Genomic DNA, 21,963 nt, shown 5'->3' with positions numbered 1-21,963 from the left:
CAAAACTCCAAGAGAGTTAGCCTTTTGGAATCCACTTACCGGTGCCTACAAGAAGTTCCGTATTAGTTTCCAAAATATCGTTAATAGCGCTTTTGCTTTCTACGACGACTCTTCTAATGACTACAAACTTCTAAGTATAGCTTCCGAGGGTGCTTTTATTGAGGACTTTGTAACAGACGTTTGTTATCATGAAAGAATGTGTCGGCCCCATGAATATGCAGGAGCGATATATGTTGAGACTCTCGTGTCGCCAAATCACTAATTCAAGCGAAGATCGACTATGGAAGACAACTACCATGAAGATTGAAGATACACATGACTAAAGTTACACGTTAATTTATGGTTCTATTTTCTGACATTCAATTAAAAGTATATGTCATGCACTCATCTTTACCTTGTATTCAGTTTAACTATCAAATAGTTGTTAGGTTTTAATTATCTTTTTTTTACCCGTTAATATTTTGTAATAAGAAAGAAATAACAAAAAGCTATAAAATTATATATCTCGTACATGGTTTTGCTTTAAAGACATCCTTCAATTCAATCACCTTGTACATCGTACAAAAAGCTATAAAATTATATAAACTACACATAGGATTATTGCATTTAAATAATCCCAACTTTCACTAATTGGTCGATAGCATTCTCAGCTTTCGATTTGTACCACACCACTTCCAACTTTCAACTTATTGGCCGATAGCACTCTCAAACTAACCCGGTTTGCTGACATCAACTGCCACGTCACCAAACCACTGCCACGCCATCAAAAAACCAAGTCAGATGCCATGTCATCAAAAAACCAAGTCACATGCCACATCAGCTGCCACGTTATCAACAAATTCCATGTCAGATGTCATGTCAACACACAAGTGCCACATCAACAAAAAAAAAACTAACTGGGTTAGGGTTCAGTTAGTTTGTGAGTGTTATCGGCCAATAAGTTGAAAATTGAGAGTTGTGTGGTACAAATCGAAAGTTGAGAGTGCTATCGGCCAATTGCTGTAAGTTGAAGTCCAATATCCCTTGATTTTAAACTTTGTTCGTAAACATTATGCATATATGGTTTTGCCTACACTTTCTTTTTGTAACATCCATGTCCCAAGACTTGGTATAACATGCTTTAACATCCATGTCTCAATAGTAAATAGTTTTTACTTTTTATTTGAACAATCATAAATCATGTTAGAGCAAAATTTTGATCATAATAACATCATCATGTCTTTTTGATCACCAATAATCACTGCAAGAACATTTCCCATCTTCAAACCGATGAAATCGGTTATTATCCCTCACTATGATCACTCTTCCACAACATTTCGACATAAACTTTATCGCAGTGTGACAATCACCACAAATACGCAAATTCTTCATAATTCTAATTGGCCTATCGTCCTTAAAAGTAATCAAAGCAAACGCGATGGCTATTCTTTCACTATGATATCTAATCGCCATATTTTTCTCTTCGTCACCCACTTCTTTCAATACGTGACTCGTATCTGCAACATAACCAATTTTCTCCATTTCATCTTCCAACTCCTCCAACTTGTTATAAATCTCGTTCGATCTAAAATGACGTCTATCACCTGAACAAAAAGTATGGACGATATTACCCTCCTCGACCCAACTTAAACCCGTTTCCTTTTTCACCCCTGTGTCCCTCAACATCTTCCGGGCTCTAGCTGCATCTTCGTATCTTCCGGCTGCAGCATACGCGTTTGATAACAAAACGTACATACCCGACCCCACCGAGCCTAATTCAAACACTTTGTCAGCGGCATACGCTGCTAATTCCGTATCTCCGTGAAGTCTACATCCGGTCAACAACGCGCCCCATACGCATTCTGTAGGCTGCATCGGCATTTCTTCTATAATCGCGAGCGCTTCTTGTACTTTGTTAGCGCGTCCGAGTATGTCCACCATAGACGCGTAATGTTGATCACTCGGTTCGATCCCGTATTGTTTCATCAGGTTGAAATAATACTTCCCCTTTTCGACTAACCCCGAATGACTACATGAATAAAGAATGCCTAAAAAAGTTATGAAATTCGGTTTCATGTTACTGGATTCCATTTGTTTAAATAAATCAAATACGTTATTAGTATGCGAATGTTGAGCACACGCCATTAGCATCGCATTCCACATGCCTAAATTCCTAACGGGTATCTCATCGAAAACAAGATAAGCCAGCTCGATGACTCCACACTTGGAATACATGGAAATCAAAGAACTCCCGACAAAGCTAGACGAACCAAAGCTCAGTTTTAAACACAATCCGTGTAGCTGTTTTCCCAACCCGAGAAGCGTTGTGTTACCGCAAACTCTAATAACACTCGTAAACGTAAAATCATTAACCTCAAATCTCTCAAACAAAGCTTGTTTAAACAACCACAAAGCCTCTTCATTCTCCCCCAACTGAGCATACCCATAAATCATCCCACTCCAAGACACCACATTCCTCACAGGCATTTCATCAAACATCTTACGTGCATCTCCAATCCTCCCACATTTAGCATACATATCCACCACCGAACTCGCAACAAACACATCACTATCATAAGCAATCTTCACCGCGTAACAATGCACACACCGTCCCACATCATAACTCGAAAGAATCGCAGCCGCTTTAGTAGCACTGGGAAATATATGATCATCAGGACGAACACCAAAAGCAATCATTTTTTTAAAATACTGTAACGCAAGAACCGGGAGTTCGTTCTGGGCGAAAGAGGAGATAACAGAACTCCAAGTGGTTGATGTTTTGATCTGGGTTTGTTCGAAAACGCGTTGCGAGTCGATCGGGAGCTGGGTTTTGGAGTAGAAGTTGATTAAATAGTGGGATATGATCGGGATTGTTTGGAGGCCTAGTTTGATTATGTGAGCGTGAAGTTGTATGCCGTCACGGAGTGTTCTTGATCTGGTTGCGGAGAGAAGGAGACTGCTTATGTTTCTGTAGTTTTGTTCGAAGGTGGATTGTGGAGATTGTTGTGGAATTGTAAGCATATTTGAAGATGAGGAGGGTTTGCTTTGTTATATTCTTTCCTTTTCTGCAGGAGGAAGAAGAAGAGTTACACTGTATACAATAACAAGTTTAAATAAGTCAACGTTTGACTTTAACAAGTCAAAGTTTGACTTTAATTGGATTTAAAAGTCAACGTTTGGCTTGCAGTGGACAATCCTGGCACATTTGAAGTTAAAGATGACACTTTTAGTATAGGCCTTTGTAGTCTTGTTTAGTATAGGTTTGGATTAGAGTAGAAAGACGAGTTCTATTTCTTTTTTTTTTTTTTTTTTTTTTTTTTTTTTTTATGAAAAGCATATTATCTATATTTCAAATTTATTATAATGTCAAAATAACAAATCATAAACAGATGACAGGTAAATGGGCAATAAGGTGTGCCGTAAGACTCAAGACATCTTTTTAAGGCTCCATGATTTTTGCTATTCGATTTTGAGCAAACTGTGGTGAGATTTTCAAGTCATCTTTTCAAGGTTCCATGACTTTTGCTAGTCGATTTTGAGCAAATTGTGGTGAGATTTTAAGTTCCTTTATAAGGGTTTTTTACACTCAACCTTTTAGAAAACTTGCAAAATCAGAGCCCCAAACAACACTCACCATCAGAGCCCCAAAAAATCAAAAACGATGTCAAAACTGTAAATTTGAACTGAGGGCAAAACCGTAATTTGACTGGGGAACAAACCAATGGTAAAATTGTAAATTTAAACGAGGTAAAATCGTAATTTAACTAGACTAATGGGAAAGTGTCAGCCAGCTGCCTAACACTATTTTCCTCCATGGGAATTGTATGATATATAAATGTCAGCCAAAATTAATATCTTAAGCCGGTCATTGTTAGTTAAAACAAGTTAGTTTTTAATACATGTATATACATAAAAAATTGATTTGTACTGTTTGGTTCGTACACGAATTCTTCGTTGCAACGCGCGATAGGGAAATCCTAGTTCCAATACAACTTTTATCCTGTACTGAACCGTCATTAATTTAGTTTGCATTCTTTTGAGATCAATACTAAAGGACCTTTGATCTGGTGATATTGAGGTGTTGGATAAGGCTTTACCTTTTCATATGATGAGGGTTCGGTTCAAGTCCCATTCGTGACAAAAATTAAGCTATTAAAAAAATATTATCCCTATTTATAAAAAGAAATATCTTATTCAGAAAAACGATACAACATATTGTGGTGTAATCACCACAAATCGCTCCTATTTGCAAACCCTATATTAAACTATATATATGTTACTAATTTCAGACAAAAATACATTATAGATGTGATCCAAACGTCATAATCTATTCTCTGTTCTTTTATCACTTGTTTTTGTTGCCCTCTTTTGCTAGAGCAGAAGCCTTGATTAGTTGAAGGGATTCCTCAAGATCATCACCCAGCCTATGAGGGTCTGGTATGGTTTCTTCGTCGGCCGATATCACAAACGTCAATTTATCGACATAACTCACTATATGGATCATCAACGCCTACATGATATAAACGATGAAAATGAGAACCAAACCAATAACTTGGGGCTCATGATAAACCGTTTTTGTGCCACTTTGATTAGTACACATATGTATATGTACATCGAGGGAGCTCGTTTCATAACAAATAATATGCACCATGTACAAATATGTATTATACATTTTTTGTGGTTTTCGATGGTTATGAAACAAACCTTTCGTTTTCAATTACTTGTATACTTACATTAGGTTGTCCATAACAACTTGGAGCAATATAAGTTGCATCATGCCCAAAAAATGTGACTTCTTGTTCTGGTCCAGGCACATTGCTGAACCACAAGGTTGTATTAAAGAACAACTTGTGATGTAGCTTCCCTACAGCCTGCACAAACACCAAATTTACAATTCAAATTTAATGTATATGTTGGTGGTTTTGGTCCTATAACTATATTAAATTAATTATGAAGTACCATGCATATCAGTCAATGGCGGATCTAGAAAAAAAAATCAGGGATATCCTAATTTTTTTTGACCTAAGGGCATCCTAATATTTGTTCAAGGAGGGCTATACGTTACATAAAAGATAGGAGAAAACTATATATTGTAATAATTTTGCACTTCGCCGACAAAGTTGTGGAGTAGCCCGGACAACCCTAGATCAGCCCCTAATGCATATGTACGCACCTTAATTCCGAACAACTTGAGGACGAGGTCAACGACGAAATAGGCGAACAAAGGTTCCAATGAGGCTTTCTTTTTATCGATGACTGCCTTGGTTTCTTTCACATAGTCTAATGGGTTGCTTCGGAGTCCGATTGCAAACGGGAGAAGCACGTAACCTATCTTGTTGCCCCAATGACCCAAAGTTCCGGCTTTCATCGAGTCAACTAGAGTCTGGTGATGTTGCACCAAAGATCACAAAAAGGTCGATACTCGATTAGAAATTCAGAATATGTTAGGCACATGTACTCGAACACAAACACAACACGAGTTTTTACTAATTGACACGAGCATAACCTTTTAACTCTAAAATTATATTTTGAAACAAAAGGTATAGATATATAAAATAATTGTATTTAATTAATAAAGCCGGATGCTTATTTCTCATCTATTTTTAAAAAATTGACATGAAATACACAATCAAATATTATAATCAATGTTTATTTTCTAAAACTTATAAAAACAAACGGGTTAAACATGTCAAACCGTGAACCCGATAGGTCAACCCCGTTTAGCTAAACATGTTCGCGGGTACGATCCGAGCTCATTTAGATCAAACCCAAACCCACAAACTCACGTGGATCCTGGTGGTTGCTCTTAGGTTGAAAAAGAATGTAGCACGAAGCCGAATGTCTTTCGGAATAAAGTCTTTTTTATCATGATGATTTGTCTTATTAACACCCGCGATTTCACCTGAAAACAAACTCAAATTTTGATTATTAGCGACAGATTTTTAAGTTGACAAAACTTCTTAACAAGTGATATCAGCCAAGACAAAAGGGAATATCAGAAATATTGCTCTTTAGTGACAACGAAACTCACTGTATCTACGGTTCAAGTAGCGAGATAAACCTGCCTGAGTGACTCCGAGTACGACGTCGTTCAATGTCTGCAACATCATACATATCAATACTGCTAAATATTAGGTTACATGATCGAATTTTCAAACAAAATACCGACGGAAAATATTTCCCATGATTTCGCGACGACTTTTTAACGAAAAAAAACACCCTATTTTTTCATCAACTTTCCGACAAAATAGCTACAAATGATTTGTGGAAGAATTGTCACTAATTGAAAGTAAAACTGAAATATTTTTGTTGGAAACTTGTCGGAAAATAGTGACGACACTATTTTTGTCGCTAAGTTGTCTGAGCTTTTGTTGGAAAATCGTTGGCACCTTCTTTTCCAACAAGGTTTTTCCGACATAACTTTCGTAAGAAAATTATCGCTACATCCATTTTCCAACAATTTTCTCACTCTGTTGTCGAATTTTCCACTTTTCTAGTAGTGCAAGATGCCAATGGCGACGACTCCACTTGTGAAACATGTTCAAGATTTTACTCATTGTGATGCATGCAATATTTTGGTACCCAAAAAATAATCACTTATCTAGTGGCCATTTTTTGTGACACGTTGACGCTTATAAATCTATAAAACTACAAAGTGGTGTGGATTAATTAACTTACCACATTCATGGCATTCTTCACCACCTTAACATCGGCTAAGCTGACACTCTTGCGAACAAAACGTCTTGGTCTATTCTCAACGCCTATGGATCCTTTTAGTGGCGTTTCAGTATCTTTAAGAAACAGCCCAGTGCACACAAACATCATCATTGCCACAATGGAGTTCCAAAGCATTACCAAAACCGACCAAAAACTAGTAACTTTGATATATGTTGAATGTTTGTACACCGGAAGTGTCGGCAAGGCGTCAGTATCGGACGCTTGGCGTGTACAGGCGAGCAAAAGCGTCATTAAAGACAAACCGTCGCCTAAAGAGTGGTGGAAACGAAAAACTCCGGTTCCTTCAGCATCAGTCGTCTTGATGTCAAGAAGGTGGAGATCCCATAAAGGTTGAGACCTGTCGATTGAAGATCTGCTGAGGTTTGATATATAGTCTTCAACAAACTTGTCGGGAAACTCGATGTTTGGATCGATTTCTGGGACTATAACATGGTTGTTGATGTTCACATTTGTTGGAACCCATTTGATGTTTCCAGTTTCTTTATCTGTAACCTGAAATATTGAGTAAAATCTCACTCATAATAGCAAAGATGAGTTTAGTAAAGCGGTTTAGTGGTGACGGTTTAGTGATCCGTCGCCTAAAAAAATCTCTTTTTTTTACGTGTAAGTCGATTAATTATAGTAATCCAAAAAAACATAAAATGTAGCTAGAGAATTAAAGCAACAAAAAACAAAAAAAAAATATTAATAATGATAGTGTGTAAAGTGGTGAGTAAAGTACGACAATTACGTTTAAGACATGAACACGACACAAAATAGTACTATGAGGTTTTGTGGACTATAAAGTGGTTTTTTACCTGCAGGCTCGAGAATCGAGGGTGGCGGAGTAGAGAATGAACCAAATTTTGCTTGATAACATCGGGTTTGATCTTGGTTTTGCACCCCAACATGGATATGATATAGACATTGGAACCAGGTTCATGGAACAACCGAGCCATAGGGCTCAAAGGTTGGTCCTCTTCCTTAAATCTTGGATCATCTTTAGTGGTTGAGGTTTTGATTTGTTTAAGACTCTTGAGACCTTGTGAGGAATCCATCAGCTTTCTATATTCTGGGAGAGATATACTTCTATTCATGAATGGCACCCTTTATATACACCAACCTTATAATGATGTTTTATGTTTTTATCTTACTCCATTATTAATTCTTTCTATAAATAGAAAAAAAACGATATATTATCAACCTGTCTAGCCGAACTAGTACGTATCAAATTAGCAAACCTAAATTGACCAAGACTCGATCCATGCTAAGACTCGATCCAATGCTTAGATAAAGCGTCTATTTCCTTTGTTTATTATTGTACCCATTACTAAAAATAATTTCTCATATGTTCTTCATCAAAATATTACTCAAAACAAAAACATATAATATCCACTGGTAATGTGAAGAAAGATTCCCGCCTAGGTTTTTCAAGTGTTTGTCGGTGTGGGGTCCAATTGTGACAGGACAACGGACAACCATTGTAAAACTACCTATATAGTCCAAGCTTGGTGGTATCCCTCGATAACAGATGAGAACCCACTAACACATCACAAGATCAGAAAAATTTAAAAGTTTACTAGAAATCATACACATGTATTTAACACCGAAATAACTTATTATAACCAGTGGCGGATCCAACAATTTTTTTCACCGGGTTCCTTTTGATAGATTCTCACCAATTTTTTTCAAATCATACAAGGTTTCCACTAACTTTTTCCATTATTTTCCAAACCGAGGGGGTTCCTGGGAACCCCCAAAACACCCCTAGATCCGCCCCTGATTATAACCTAATGTGTGGTTTTTTGTAACCTAAACTAATCCACTAACGTATGACAAGACCCATTAAAGTCCAAGAGTGTAAGGCTAATCATACACATTTTTTAACAGCAACATGAATTGTTATGACCCGATGTGGCCCTTATGTAACTTAAACTAACCCGCTAACAATATAAGACCCATTAAGGCTGAAAATTGAACTATAAAGGTCCACAAATATATAATTTATTATACACATGTCATTAACACAAAAATGAATTGTTATGATCTAATGTGGCAATATTGTGTAATTAGCTAAACTAACCTACTAGCATATGCAAGGCCCAACAAGGTCGAAAAGTGTACTAGTAATCATACATATTGATTTCAGGAAAATTGGATTGCAATAATCTATACTTTGACATATTAGCCACCAATTTTCACAACTAAGGAAATGTTTCGTGAAGTCCTAACTTTTAACATGTTTTCCCTTAGCGATCCCTTACTAAGTAAATGTTATCCAGTTAGTTTTTGCTGACGTGGACCATTTATGTGTCAAACAAGTCAAAGTTTTGATGACGTGGCATGCTTACATGGCAAAGTTTTGATGACGTGGGCTGCTTATGTGTAAATCCACATTAACAAAAACTAACTAGGTTAACTTCTAGTTAGTATGGGATCACTGAGGGAAATAAGTTAAAAATTGAGACTACCACAAAATATTTTCTTAGTTGAGATTTTTGCCGACCAATAAGTAAAATCCAATTTTCCTTGATTTAACACGAAAAGTGACTTATTATGACCTTTGTATAAACTAAACTAACCCATAAATACATGGCAATGCCCATTAAGACCCATGAGTGTATAATTAATCATTCACATGTATTTAAATCTAAATGACTTGCTACGACCTAGTCTAACCCTTTGTCACAAAAAATAACCCAATAACACATGGCAATCCCATTAAAGCCCAAATGTGTATAGTTGATCATACACATGTCTTCAAAGCTAAAGTAATTGTTATAACGATGTAGATTTGTGTAGCCAAAACCAACCAACTAACACGTTAAGAAAAAAAAGTTAATTACACTAATAGGCCTTGTGGCCTAGTATCACATTTAGAATTTATATACTATTAATTTAAAACAATCTTAGGCATGTTGATGTTGTACATTGTGCAACTTTAGTATTTGTTGCTTTTGTTTATTGTACCTTTAGCATATGTGGTGGTATAGTTGCTCCTCTTTTTACAATCTTTCCCTATATACATGTCCACCCTTTTTCTTCCACTTTACATTTACATGGCAATTAGGATTAGAGAGAGAAAAGGAAGGAGGGGAGCCGACCATAGCATCTGGTTCGCCACCCTAATCCCACAATAGCAGCGCCGACTATAGAGGTTGCCCAATAAGACGTTTGGTGTGACACCTGAGCAAAATCCGCAACAATCTTTACTTGTTCTCTTCATTCTTCTGTGCTTACTTGGCAAATTTCGGGACGAAATTTCTTTCAAGTTGGGGAAGATGTGACGACCCGGATATTTGAGGTTAGCATGGTTTGAAATCCCACAACTTCTTGCGTGTGCCTATTTACACTAAATGATTTCGTTTGTATAACTGATTAACTATAGGGAAAATTGCTAAACTTTTTGTGCGTCATTCGACTGGTGTAGTAAAACCGAATGAATTGGGCCACATATTCACACTTCAATAACTACTTAATGGATAATTGTCCTCGAATATGTATACCCGAATCCACAAATCTGTATAATGGTTCTCGGCCCACATTGGTGATCACCGGCCCACCTTAAACATTTGCATGCTATAGATATTAAATTTAGGATCACCGGCCTACTTTTTATTTACGTCGCTCCTTTTTATTCTTCAACCCGCAATAGCAACCAACAAACCCTACCCTTCTTCTCCCAAACCGCATCAACAGTGGACGAGACCCCCTTCCTCTTTGAAACAGTTGGTTATTGGATCGGAATTGTGGTTACCCTTCTTCTTTACTAGTTGATCTTGTGATGTGTTTGTATCGATGTGCATTATTAACATATAGTGATTAGATGTAACATATGATAACTAGACTTATGGAATATGGCCGATTGTTAGCATGGTAATTGAGTAGCGTAACTGTGATATACGTGATCCGATATATGATGTGTTGATGGATCCGTGCCTGATGATCCTTCATGTTATCGATATAAAATTCTGATTTCTTGTGAGAACAATATGTATTAATGAAGGTAAGATTGATTTGTATGTTTGGAATGATGTAACCAATCCGACTAGGCTATTGTGAGTAATACTTGCTATGTTGAATTGTATGTAACTATGATGATGTTGATGACATGAATATAGGATAAGGGAACCGATTTATTAGTGATAACTAAGCATGAGATTCACTAGGCTTCAAATGTTAAAGATGGGCCGAATACCGTGATAAACCACATGTATGCTAGATAGGTTATTATATGTACATGAGCTATTGAATTATTGACCACACTAAAGAAACAAATGGAATGGGGAATGATAGGTAATGATTGGGCTGAATGGTTGGGGCACTGAATGAATTATGTTGGGGTAACTCGGCTGGGTAACAATCTGTGTCTCGGGCCCAGATACCATCGCACGAAACTTGGGTTCAGTTGGACCACCCTCTAGATTCAAGCACACTAGGCCCAAACCATATAACATATGTCCATACACACAGTCGAGTTGGGCCTCCTCTGTGGCCGTATAACTGTTTAGTCTGGGCCGACGTTGTGGGCCAGCAATTGGGTCGGGTTACACACTGGTGGTGGCCCACAGATGTGATTTGGATCACCGAATGGATTGGGTTGGTGAAGTCATGGGCCGCGAGTGGAACTCCGGGTTGTATAGCACATTTGATTGATTTGTATGACGTTGTGAAATGTTTATGCGAGACGTGAACGTGCTATGTGAAAAGTATGAGGACTAAATGTTTATTTGGTAGCTACGTGTAATTGTTACAAGTTGTTATGTTGCATGTGTGATTTGGGAAAAATGAGATTCTAACGGTTGGTGATAACCACCCTAGGAACTAATTGATCAACTCGGAATACGTGCATTAACCTTACCGAGCAAACCCAGGTGAGTTCACTACTTTGAGCATGCGTCCCGGTGGTTTGGGACAGTCAGTGGGTATCCCGGGAAGGGATAAGTCTTTTGGGTAAAACTGGAATGTTGGATAATATTCTCACTCTCTATCTCTTAAGTCCCATCTTTTGCTATCGTGGGTGGTAGCGGGGTATTAGTTGGTAGCACTACTTAGGTGTGGCACCTTCACCCCGTTCCTGAGAGAGGGCGGGTGTGAACTAATGACCCAGTCGGGCCCAGTGCTTTGATAGGAGCACTGGGGAACGGGCAAAACGTACATCAAGAGCCGTCCTGTTCAGTATCGAGATATTATCAACATTGCTATCGTATTTGTTAAACAGACTGGATTAAATACTTGGTAACTAACGTTTTATTAAAACTGTGAACTCGCCAGCTTTGTCTGATACACTTGTTGCATGCTCGCAGGTCGTTAGGTATCCTGGATTGAGGAACTTGCTGTCTGAGGAAGCTGGAGTGGTCATGGGTCGACTGAAGAGATTCATGAGATGTTCTTGACATTATAACTTGGCTTATTGATACTGTTTGACGATAGTTTTCTGTTTTGCTTCCACTGAACTTATTGGGAATTACTAAACTTATTATTGGTATAATTCTTTAATAATTGGTATTTACTTACAAACTTATCAATTGGTGGCTCGTTATTGGTTTGTCACACGCCTAGCAGGGACACTCCCTAGGTGGTATTTTGGGGGTGTGACAGTTGGTCATCGCACTGTCGGTTAAAAGTTGTAATCAAAGTGGTGCAAATCACCAACATCGTTTTTTCGGTTATAACTATATTTGTTATTATTTACCTAACAAATTGTATATAACGATTCAGGAACTGCAGCGCAACTCGCACGGAGTTTAATACTAGTTAAGTTTAAGAAGTTACATGTTGGGTTTTGTGGTTTTCATTGTATTGCAACTTTAGGTTAAAAGACTAACTTTCATTTATATATTATGCCAATTTAGTGTAAGATGATTGAATGCCAGATACTTTCTATAATTTACTTAATAATAAGAGTAAAGTGCAATTTGCGTACTTGTAGTATGTGGCAAAAATCAACTTAAGTCCCTACTTTGTGAGAACGGATACTTGCATCCAAGTTGTTTGAAAAACGCTACATTCTGAATCCCTAAAGTATGTTCCCGTCAGAATATTCTGTTAAGTGGGTAACACTAAACACTGTAGTAGGGGCAATTAGGTCATTTCGCATTCAACAAAAACCTAACCAAACTACATACCCCCACATTTGTCATTTTAACACTCTACATCCTCTACTTTTTCCCCAATTCTCACCTACCATCAACACCGGTCTCTCCACCACCGTCATCATCGGCCACTACCACCGTCATTATCGCACACCCTGCTGTTGTCATCATCGCATAACCACTACCGTGTCGTCATCATCACAGAACCCTGCTGTACTCATCATTGCACAGCCACTGCCGTCATCATCGCACAACCACCGGGGGTGACGCAGAACCCAATCCAACCTATCAGATGCCATCTGAAGCTCAGGCAACTATCGATGCTCATCGTGTGGTAGGTAGCGGACTTGATTATTGTTATGTTGATGAGTGGTGATTAGTGTAGTTATGTAGGTTGAATACGTGTTGATTTGTGTACTTATTTTAGTTAAGACTCATTGTGATGTGTTGCAAAGCACATATGTTTTTTCCTTACAATTGTATACATTTTGGTCATTTTATTAGTTGTTTTCAACATGTATTAGTTGGGATGTTTTACAGGTGTTCGATCGTGTGCAAAAGGAGCGGAAATCGAGGAAGAAACAAGCACTCAGGAAGAGACGAAACAAAAATGAAAAAAATCAGGACATGCCGACATCCCCATAACATGTTTTTCTTCATTTTTTGCTTCGTCTCTTCTCGCGTGCTTGTTTCTTCCTTGATTTCCGCTCCTTGGTTTTGTGAAGCAAAGGCCTTATTACTCGAGGAAGCTCATAAGTCTCGATATTATGTACACCCCAGAGCAACAAAAATGTATCGAGACTTGAAAAAGAACTATTGGTGGCATAGAATGAAACGCGACATTATTAAGTATGTAGCGAAATGCCTAACATGTTCACAAGTGGAAGCGGAACATCAAAAAACATGCTAATGGAAAGAAGTCATGAAATCTAAGTATGTATTTATCAAGTGTAGGAGCGAAGGAAGAAGGGTCGAGCAACTCGAAACAACAAGGGAACCAAGATCGAGGTAAATTCTTCTAGCTTACAAGTTAGTTTGGTAATAGTTGGTAATGTTCAATTAGTTAAGGCTTTATGCAGAAAGTTGGTTTTAAGTCGTAGCTTAGTGGTATGAAGTTGACCCGTTGAAGCGGGTCAATTTGGGTAAAGAGTGGTAAGTGGATGAAAACCCAAAAGTGGAATTTAGATTTCTATTGGGTTGAATAGAATGGTCATTTTGTAAGACGAAAATGATTTGAGAATGAAAAGAATGATTTCGGATGACATAGGGGAAACAACTTAGTATGTCCACAAGAATGAAAAACATTTGAAAGTATGACTATTGTTTCTTTGAAGGAAAACAATTAGAATGAACTATGTTTGTGTAAATTGTCGTTACTAACATGTTGGAAATGTTGTAGGTAAATCCTCAATTTAAAATAGTATCAAGCTTGAGGCAAACACACAAGAAGATGCGCTTCCCCGATGCCATGATGTTAAACTTTTGGGTTATGTAAAATTTACGGGCATGGTCTTTGGTTGTTATGTTAGTTACTTAAAAACTTGTGTTTTGGTGAACATGGTATATCATTTACGTCAAATGTATCAAACTAGCTTGATCATGTACAACTTAAATCATTTTGGATGTAATTATGAAGGTTGTTTTAAAAAGTTCAAAATGAGAGCCAAATTTTGTCGTTATTAGAATGTGTTATTAGAATGTGTTTGACTCTTGATGTTTTTAGGGTTTACAATTTGCCAACCAAATACATCAGAGATGGAATTGAGATTCTAATTTCAAAAAATTTAAATTTCTATTTGAATGTTTAAATTCCAAATCGAATTTCAATTTCTATGCAAATTTCAATTCCATCACATTCCATGAAAACCACATATCCAAAATGCAGAATTTTTAAACATAAACCCAAAGATATTTTTATAGCCAAATGACTTTGTAATTAACTTTTAAAAAATATACGAGATCCGCTTGTAGGTTGTGGTGGGTTAATTAGCAATGGAATTCCCTAATATATATTGAATTACTTCTAGAGCTTCTTGAACAATTGGAAGCTGATTTTAAGAAAAGGGCATGGCTACCTCGTTTCTTAAAATCATATTATATAACATAATGCAAAGGTACTTATGTTTCTAGGATGAATTGCTCGTGTATGGTTTCGAATTATACACCGACTTATGTGGACAACAAAAGCTCGTTCCACGTCCTTTGTTGTTCGTGTGAAAATAAGTAATTAGGACGGTTTAAATTCAAAAAAAAAAAAAAAAAACAAAACAAAACAAAAAACAACTAGCCGTTGGCATTGTAGACGATATGTACATTCTATCGCGTATTATTTGTTTCCTAAACACACCGATATTACCAAAAAAATGTAATACACTTTCACTTTTTTATAATATATTAATAAAAGTAGAAAAACGAACTTTAGTAATTAATAAAAAAGAAAAAAAATATGTTAATGGTAAAAGGGTCAAATCTCATGTCGTCATACACTCTTTTGTGTTATGGTGTCCTTCAATTGCATTAAATTCACATAGTACGTTAAAGTATTGAACTATTGATCTAAAATCCATGCTCTTGTACTAAAAATCCATGACACAAAAGAGCCTTGGTTTTGTTTCTTTTATGGGCTCGCATAGTGGACCAGAAGATTAGTTTATTGGGCCATTATAAATGTTCACATGGGCCACCACTTTGACAACAACTACATATATTACTAATCACATGTTGCTCGTGAATACGATATGTCGATACCATACTTATCCTAGCTATCTAGGTTATTTGGGTTCTTACATAACTTGAAGAAGGCTATCAGTTGTTGTTCCATACACACAACCCACTTTAACGTCTTATTGTGCGATATGGAGTGGGTGGGGAACGCTGCAGCCTCCATGTTGAATCAACGCAAGCCACCCCCACGTCTTAATCATCAATAGGAACCGAGCAATGGTAACTCCTGGCATCATTGGGAACTCGTTAGCAGTAACTCTATTGTCGACACTAACTGTCATTAGCAACCTGGACAAAAAATCAGAGAACAAAAAATCAATTGAATAAAATGAAGAAATGATGAAATTGAGATCGGTGAATGTGAAACTCGATTTAAACATGCATCGAAAGGTTGAAAGAAATTGATGATGACAAGCATGGGCGGTAATTCTAGACACGATCCGCAACACTAAATGAAAGAAAATAATAGGTTTTGGGATTTAAAAAACGAGTCGTTTTGGGATTCACCCGTTTTAATTAAAGGGGTCATGTTCGGTTCACTCGTTTTAAAATCAGATCGGGTTCGGGTTGACTCCTGTAAAAACGAGTTGACCCGCAGTGGCGGATCCAGAAAATATATTCAAGGGGTTTAACCAAATTTTCAAGGGGTGCAATTGAGATTGTACCCTATAAAATACACTAAATATTTTTTTCAGGGGGTGCGCCCACCTATCCAGACCTCTCTACCTAGGTCCTTCCCTCTTGACCCATTTTGGTATTTAGAATAAAACTTTTATAATTTTATTTTTAGTCACACCCGTAACATCGCGGGGTCAACTCGCAAGTATTAAGGAATAAACTTAGCATTAAAATGAAGGTTTTGAGGGTTTGATCGAGCTCATTAATTATGGAGAAAGACACTTAAATCGGATTGCATTAATTTCATTATGCTACCGGTGCTCATGAACAACAAGGATAAAAGGAAATATCTTATTTAGACAATGATACAATACAACAATGAAGCCTAGTTGGATATAACATGTGACGGTGTACTCATCACCACACATCACTATAATATAACAAACAAAATATTAATTAAAACCGTGTTACAATTTCAACGATGGCACGTTAATGATGTTATCAAAACAACATCATCTCTATATTTTCTTCCTTTGATTACTTGTCTTTGGTACTCTCTTTTGCTAAAGCAGAAGCCTTTATTAATTGAAGGGATTCGACAAGATCATCGCCCAACCTATGAGGATCTGGTATTGTTTCTTCGTCAGCCGATATTACAAATGTCAATTTATCCATATAACTCACTATATGAATCATCAACGCCTACACATTATAAACAATTGTAGTTAGAATCCAAGTTATATAGCCATCATATATCGATCGACGGTAAAGATGTATACTTATTGACGTTAAATCCATAGTTGACGCATGGTTTTATAGTATGTAGTTAGTTACATGGATACTTACATTAGGTTGTCCATAGCAACTAGGAGCAATATAAGTTATGTCTTGCCCATAAAATGTGACTTCTTGTTCCGGTCCAGGCACATTGCTAAACCACAAGGTTGTATTAAAGAACACTTTGTGGTTCAGTTTCCCTACAGCCTGCACAAATCCCAAATATGATTAGTAATTTAAAGGCTTTCGTTCTCTAACTAGATTAACGTACATGAATGTATTAGTGTAACATGTGTACCTTAATCCCGAACAACTTGAGAACCAGGCTAGCAACGAAATAAGCGAACAAAGGTTCCAGTGAGACTTTCTTTTTATCTATGACTGCCTTGGCTTCTTTCACATAGTCTAACGGGTTGCGCTTGAGTCCAATTGCAAAAGGGAGAAGCACGTAACCTATCTGGTTGCCCCATCGACCCAAAGTTCCGCTTTTCATTGATTCGACCAAAGTCTAATGATCATGTACGAAAAGAAAAAGAGTGGAGTTGGGTTAGGTTTTTTTTTTTTTTTTTTTTTTTTTTTTTTCATATTTGGTGTACTTAAAACTAATTAGAGTTTCATTTTTGGTGTTTTTTTCCTTTGTGGTTTTCACCAAAAAAAATGAAAATTCAATTGGTTTTAATACCAAAAATAATAATAAAGTTCATTGGATAATCAACGTCCAAATTCATTGAAAATAGTTGGCGACATATTTAGGCAGGTATTTTTAGAGAAGTAAAGATGGTGATGAACTCACATCGATCCTGGTGGTTGCTCTTAGATTGAAAAAGAATGTAGCACGAAGTCGAACGCCTTTGGGAATGAAGTCTTTTTTATCATGATGATCACCTCTACCGATACGGTTGATTTCACCTAATGACAAACTCAAATAGTGACTATAGCGTAATATATCTTTTAGTTAGCCAACTCTTGTTAACAAGTGACATGATTTCCAATAGTGCCGCATATGCTATGGTGTCCCCAAAAGATTGAGTTTTTTAGGTACTGTTCATTTCATAAAATGGAATGTAATCTAGATGAAATTGAAATGCGGATTCAATTTATTACCCTATTCATTTCAACAAAAGAAGATTTTGGAATTGAATCTAAAAAAAATCCTTGAAATCCTTAAATAGTGACATTTATTAATATGTATTGAATATTTTAAAAAAAAGGGCCAACCAATTTTAATATTACAAGATTTTTTTTTCACTGATACATCGTCACATGTCTAGCTTTAATTTCTGGTCTTGCGTCATGACAGCAAGATATATATATATATATATGTTTCTTGTGCCCATAAATTCGAAAAGATAATTTAAATAAATTAAAGACTATGGTTTCTTGCGTCCAATTAGAAGTATCACATAGACAAATTAAAAAAGAATAAAAGAATAAATGTTGTTACTTAATTAGGAAATGTTATTTTTTTATGGTTTTTAAAAAACACTTGAAAATGTTAATCTCGAACATTAGAAAGAGTGTGCAAGATTAATGAATAATTACCGTATCTATAATTCAAGTAACGCGATAGACCTGCTTGAGTGACTCCAAGTACGACGTCGTTCAACGTCTGCATGTCGTCATAAATATTTTATCATCATTTAGTGACACATTGAACGCTTATCAATTGCCATAAATCTATATCTAACCAACTACAACTTACTACTTACCACATTCATAGCGTTCTTCACCGCCTTAACGTCTGCTAAGCTGACACTCTTGCGAACAAACCGCCTCGGTCTATTCTCGACACCTGCGGACCCTTTTAGTGGCGTTTCGGTGTCTTTAAGAAACAACCCAGTGCAAACAAACATCATCATTGCTACAAAGGAGTTCCAAAGCATTACCAAAACCGACCAAACACTAGTAACTTTAATGTAAGCTGAGTCTTTGTTCATAGGAAGTGTCGGTAAAGCGTCAGTATCGGCCGCTTGGCGTGTACAGGCGAGCAAAAGCGTCATTAAAGACATACCGTCGCCTAAAGAATGGTGGAAACGAAAAACTCCGGTTCCTTCAGCATCAGTTGTCTTGATGTTATTAAGAAGATGGAGATCCCATAAAGGTTGAGACCTGTCGATTGAAGATCTGCTGAGGTTTGATATATAGTCTTCGACAAACTTGTCGGCAGACTCGATGTTTGGATCGATTTCTGGGACTATAACATGGTTGTCGATGTTAACATTTGTTGGTACCCATTTGATGTTTCCAGTTTCTTTATCGGTAACCTGAAATTTAGAGTTGCATGCATGAGTTATTTAGTATTTATGACCCGCACGTTGCGATCAGTCCATTAAACCGAACGAAAGGTAGACGTAAGAATATTGAACGCAAAAATTACACGTAACATAAAACATAAAAAATAGTAACTAACTCGACCTAGGTCCTGCACATTGCGACAGGGCCGTTTAACAGGAAAAAATAGACGGAAAAACTTTGAACCACACACCCACATTGCAACATGTTAATTCTCAAAATTTAGACTGAATCACTGAAACATAAAACAGAAAATTTGTAAAAGATGAAAAGTACAAAGGTTAAAAGTAAAAAATATAAGAAAAATAAAATAAAACATATTAACCAAGCACAATGGTTGGGACAGGGTCGGACATATAATACAAGTAATCCAGACTTGGGCCTAGAGCCGAAAAAAATAAGGCCTCCACTTAAAAGAAAATCAATATGCTAACAATTAATATTAGTGCAAATATTGTTTTAGATTTGTTTGATTTTCTTGTACAAGCAAACCACTCTATATTATAGTTGTGTTAGATTTTTGTTTCGTTCCAAATACGGATAACAAAGTATCGTTTATAATAATCAAAGAAGGAAAAAGGACCCCAAATTTTCATTTCGCCTTTGGCCTCCAGAAAGGTTGGAACGGCCCTGGGTCGGGGTTATGTAAAACCTTCAGTCTGAACCCGACACAATTTATATCGCTTTAACTTTGGTGTCACAAAATTCTCGAGAGACAGAAATATATCAATGCCTTTTATGCGATAGAGTTTTCGCCTAGTTAGTAACTAGGCTGAATAACATTGAGCACAAGTTTGAATGTGAAGCATCGAGTGTAGTCACTTCATGAATATGTATGGTGAATCAAAGTCATTCTTTGCATGTTAAATATAAAAATAAACATGTATTGAATGTATAGTTGTTGTTTACCTGCAAACTTGAGAATCGAGGATGGCGGACTAGAGAATGAACCAAATTTTGCTTGATAACATCGGGGTTGATCTTGGTTTTGCAACCCATCATGGATACGATATAGACATTGGAACCAGGTTCATGGAACAACCGAGCCATAGGGCTCAAAGGTTGGTCCTCTTCCTTAAATCTTGGATCATCTTTGGTGGTTGTGGTGTTGATATGTTTGAGACTCTTGAGACCTTCTGAGGAACCCATCGACTTTCTATATTTAGATAGAGATATACTTTGTTTCATGAATGGCACCCTATATATACACCAACCTTGTCCTTATTTGTGTCTTTTTTATTTTTATTTTTATTTTATTTTATTTTACTTTTATCTTTATTTTCTATTCAATCATTTCCTGAAATACGAAAATCAAGAAGAAATCAATTGTTCAGGGTGGCCCCACTATTACCTAAGCAAACCGGCCTAATATTGACTTTGAGGAGTGTTACCATGATAAAAATAAAAATAAAATTTGGTAAACCACCAAGACTATCTACGTAACTAAATCAATGTAAAATAACAACAATATCCTTGAAGACTGAAGAGGCTATTTATGTACTTATTTTAAAGTCGTTCATAAAACACCTCTTATTTTAAGGGACTATATTTGTATAAAGTGACTAAATGTATATCCACCACCCCCATTGAACAAGTCGTACGATAACGTCATGATTTACGGCTACTGCATGGATAAATCTATTATTTCCGGTAGCTTAAATAAAGTTGACGGCGTCACCACTTTCAAGAACATTTTGAAAGCTGGTGAACTTAGGTTAAGTTTTAATATATAGGAATCTACCTTTCTCATCATCCAATAATATAAGTAGTAGTAGTTAATCAACCGTCGCCGGAAGTGCTCGACGATGAGCCTCATTCCGGAATTGTCACACCCCAACCGATGGCGGAAACATCGGGATGAGACGAACAAATCGCTCAAAAGCATCATAACACTATTGTGACAATATAATTTAAATTCAATTTCATAAATGCTAAAATGTCATACATTGTTCAAACATGATCAAAACATAAATCAAATTTCAAACATAGTTTATTTTCTAGGTGAGTTTCTAGTCCACCCTAACTTGCTTCTTCATCATCTTGTCTATCAACCTGCAACATTTATTAAAATAAAATCAAAAAAAGTTGGCGAGTATACAAGTTTGATACATAGCATAGTAGAATAAAACAAGCTTTGAAGTTGCTCAATATCCAACATGAAGATGATGACACTAGCTACCACTTTTCAACATCGTTCAAGTTGCTTTCAAATATCGTTCAAGTTGCATCAAAATGAAGTTGCACTCAAAGAGTGTTGAAGTTGCATTCAAATGAAGTTGCACTCAAAGAGTGTTGAAGTTGCATTCAAATATCGTTCAAGTTGCATAGAATGTGGGGTTACAAGCATCAAATCGTTTCATGTTTAAATGTGGATAGAGTGTGATAAAAACAAGACTCAAGTGTTGTGTAATTTGAATATGGAATACATGTTGCACCCAAATGTGTTTAAAACGAAAATGGGATCGAGTATACTCACATTGATTGCGTTGCGTTTCTTGTAAATGAGGATGAGTAGAGTGTAGAGATTATCCAAGAGGTTGCAAGAGATTGCCCTAAATGATTTGAACGTGACGCATAAGTTAATATGTATTGATTTGAGTTAGTGTTTGGATTACGTTTGCGAATTAATAAGGTAGCGTTTTATAGCTAGGGTTTAGATACATGATAATTCTAAATAATAATGAAAATAATACTATTTAATATTACTAACCTTATTAAGATTAATAATAATATCAATGTTAATAAAAAAAATATAGTATTT

The 21,963-nt window shown here is 36.5% G+C and overlaps 3 protein-coding genes across 3 annotated transcripts; all 3 read right to left on the bottom strand.

Moving 5' to 3' along the window:
- Nucleotides 1–1,132: 1,132 nt before the first annotated feature.
- LOC110893900 (putative pentatricopeptide repeat-containing protein At5g52630) lies at nucleotides 1,133–3,039 on the bottom strand. Its single transcript, XM_022141054.2, has one exon. It carries the CDS (start codon nucleotides 2,998–3,000, stop codon nucleotides 1,228–1,230), a length of 1,773 nt encoding a protein of 590 aa, XP_021996746.1. The 5' UTR covers nucleotides 3,001–3,039; the 3' UTR covers nucleotides 1,133–1,227.
- A 1,218-nt stretch (nucleotides 3,040–4,257) lies between these two features.
- Nucleotides 4,258–7,793, bottom strand: LOC110892320 (O-acyltransferase WSD1). Its single transcript, XM_022139490.2, has 7 exons — nucleotides 7,515–7,793; nucleotides 6,658–7,209; nucleotides 6,011–6,077; nucleotides 5,766–5,881; nucleotides 5,153–5,362; nucleotides 4,713–4,850; nucleotides 4,258–4,489 (listed from the first exon to the last, which is right to left on the bottom strand). The coding sequence occupies exons 1-7, from the start codon at nucleotides 7,791–7,793 to the stop codon at nucleotides 4,325–4,327; spliced, it is 1,527 nt and encodes a 508-aa protein (XP_021995182.1). The 3' UTR covers nucleotides 4,258–4,324.
- Nucleotides 7,794–16,465: 8,672 nt separating this feature from the next.
- On the bottom strand, nucleotides 16,466–20,372 carry LOC110893901 (O-acyltransferase WSD1). The gene is made up of 7 exons (XM_022141055.2): nucleotides 20,112–20,372; nucleotides 18,620–19,174; nucleotides 18,453–18,519; nucleotides 17,704–17,819; nucleotides 17,209–17,418; nucleotides 16,980–17,117; nucleotides 16,466–16,835 (listed from the first exon to the last, which is right to left on the bottom strand). The coding sequence occupies exons 1-7, from the start codon at nucleotides 20,349–20,351 to the stop codon at nucleotides 16,671–16,673; spliced, it is 1,491 nt and encodes a 496-aa protein (XP_021996747.1). The 5' UTR covers nucleotides 20,352–20,372; the 3' UTR covers nucleotides 16,466–16,670.
- Nucleotides 20,373–21,963: the final 1,591 nt, after the last annotated feature.

Source organism: Helianthus annuus, chromosome 12, assembly GCF_002127325.2.
Source record: "Helianthus annuus cultivar XRQ/B chromosome 12, HanXRQr2.0-SUNRISE, whole genome shotgun sequence".
NCBI classification, from domain to species: Eukaryota; Viridiplantae; Streptophyta; class Magnoliopsida; order Asterales; family Asteraceae; genus Helianthus; species Helianthus annuus.
The sequence above is the reverse complement of the archived record's forward strand: the minus strand, read 5'-3'. Positions and strand labels throughout refer to the sequence as shown.

Coding starts and splice junctions, on each gene's coding strand:
- LOC110893900 (XM_022141054.2), bottom strand. CDS start 3,000: ATGCTTACAATTCCACAACAATCTCCACAATCCACCTTCGAACAAAAC.
- LOC110892320 (XM_022139490.2), bottom strand. CDS start 7,793: ATGAATAGAAGTATATCTCTCCCAGAATATAGAAAGCTGATGGATTCC. Junction 5,363..5,765: donor GAGCAACCACCAGGATCCAC/GTGAGTTTGTGG, acceptor CAACATCACCAG/ACTCTAGTTGACTCGATGAA. Junction 4,490..4,712: donor GTTGTTATGGACAACCTAAT/GTAAGTATACAA, acceptor TATATCATGTAG/GCGTTGATGATCCATATAGT.
- LOC110893901 (XM_022141055.2), bottom strand. CDS start 20,351: ATGGGTTCCTCAGAAGGTCTCAAGAGTCTCAAACATATCAACACCACA. Junction 17,820..18,452: donor TTACTTGAATTATAGATACG/GTAATTATTCAT, acceptor GTTTGTCATTAG/GTGAAATCAACCGTATCGGT. Junction 17,118..17,208: donor TCAAGTTGTTCGGGATTAAG/GTACACATGTTA, acceptor GGATTTGTGCAG/GCTGTAGGGAAACTGAACCA.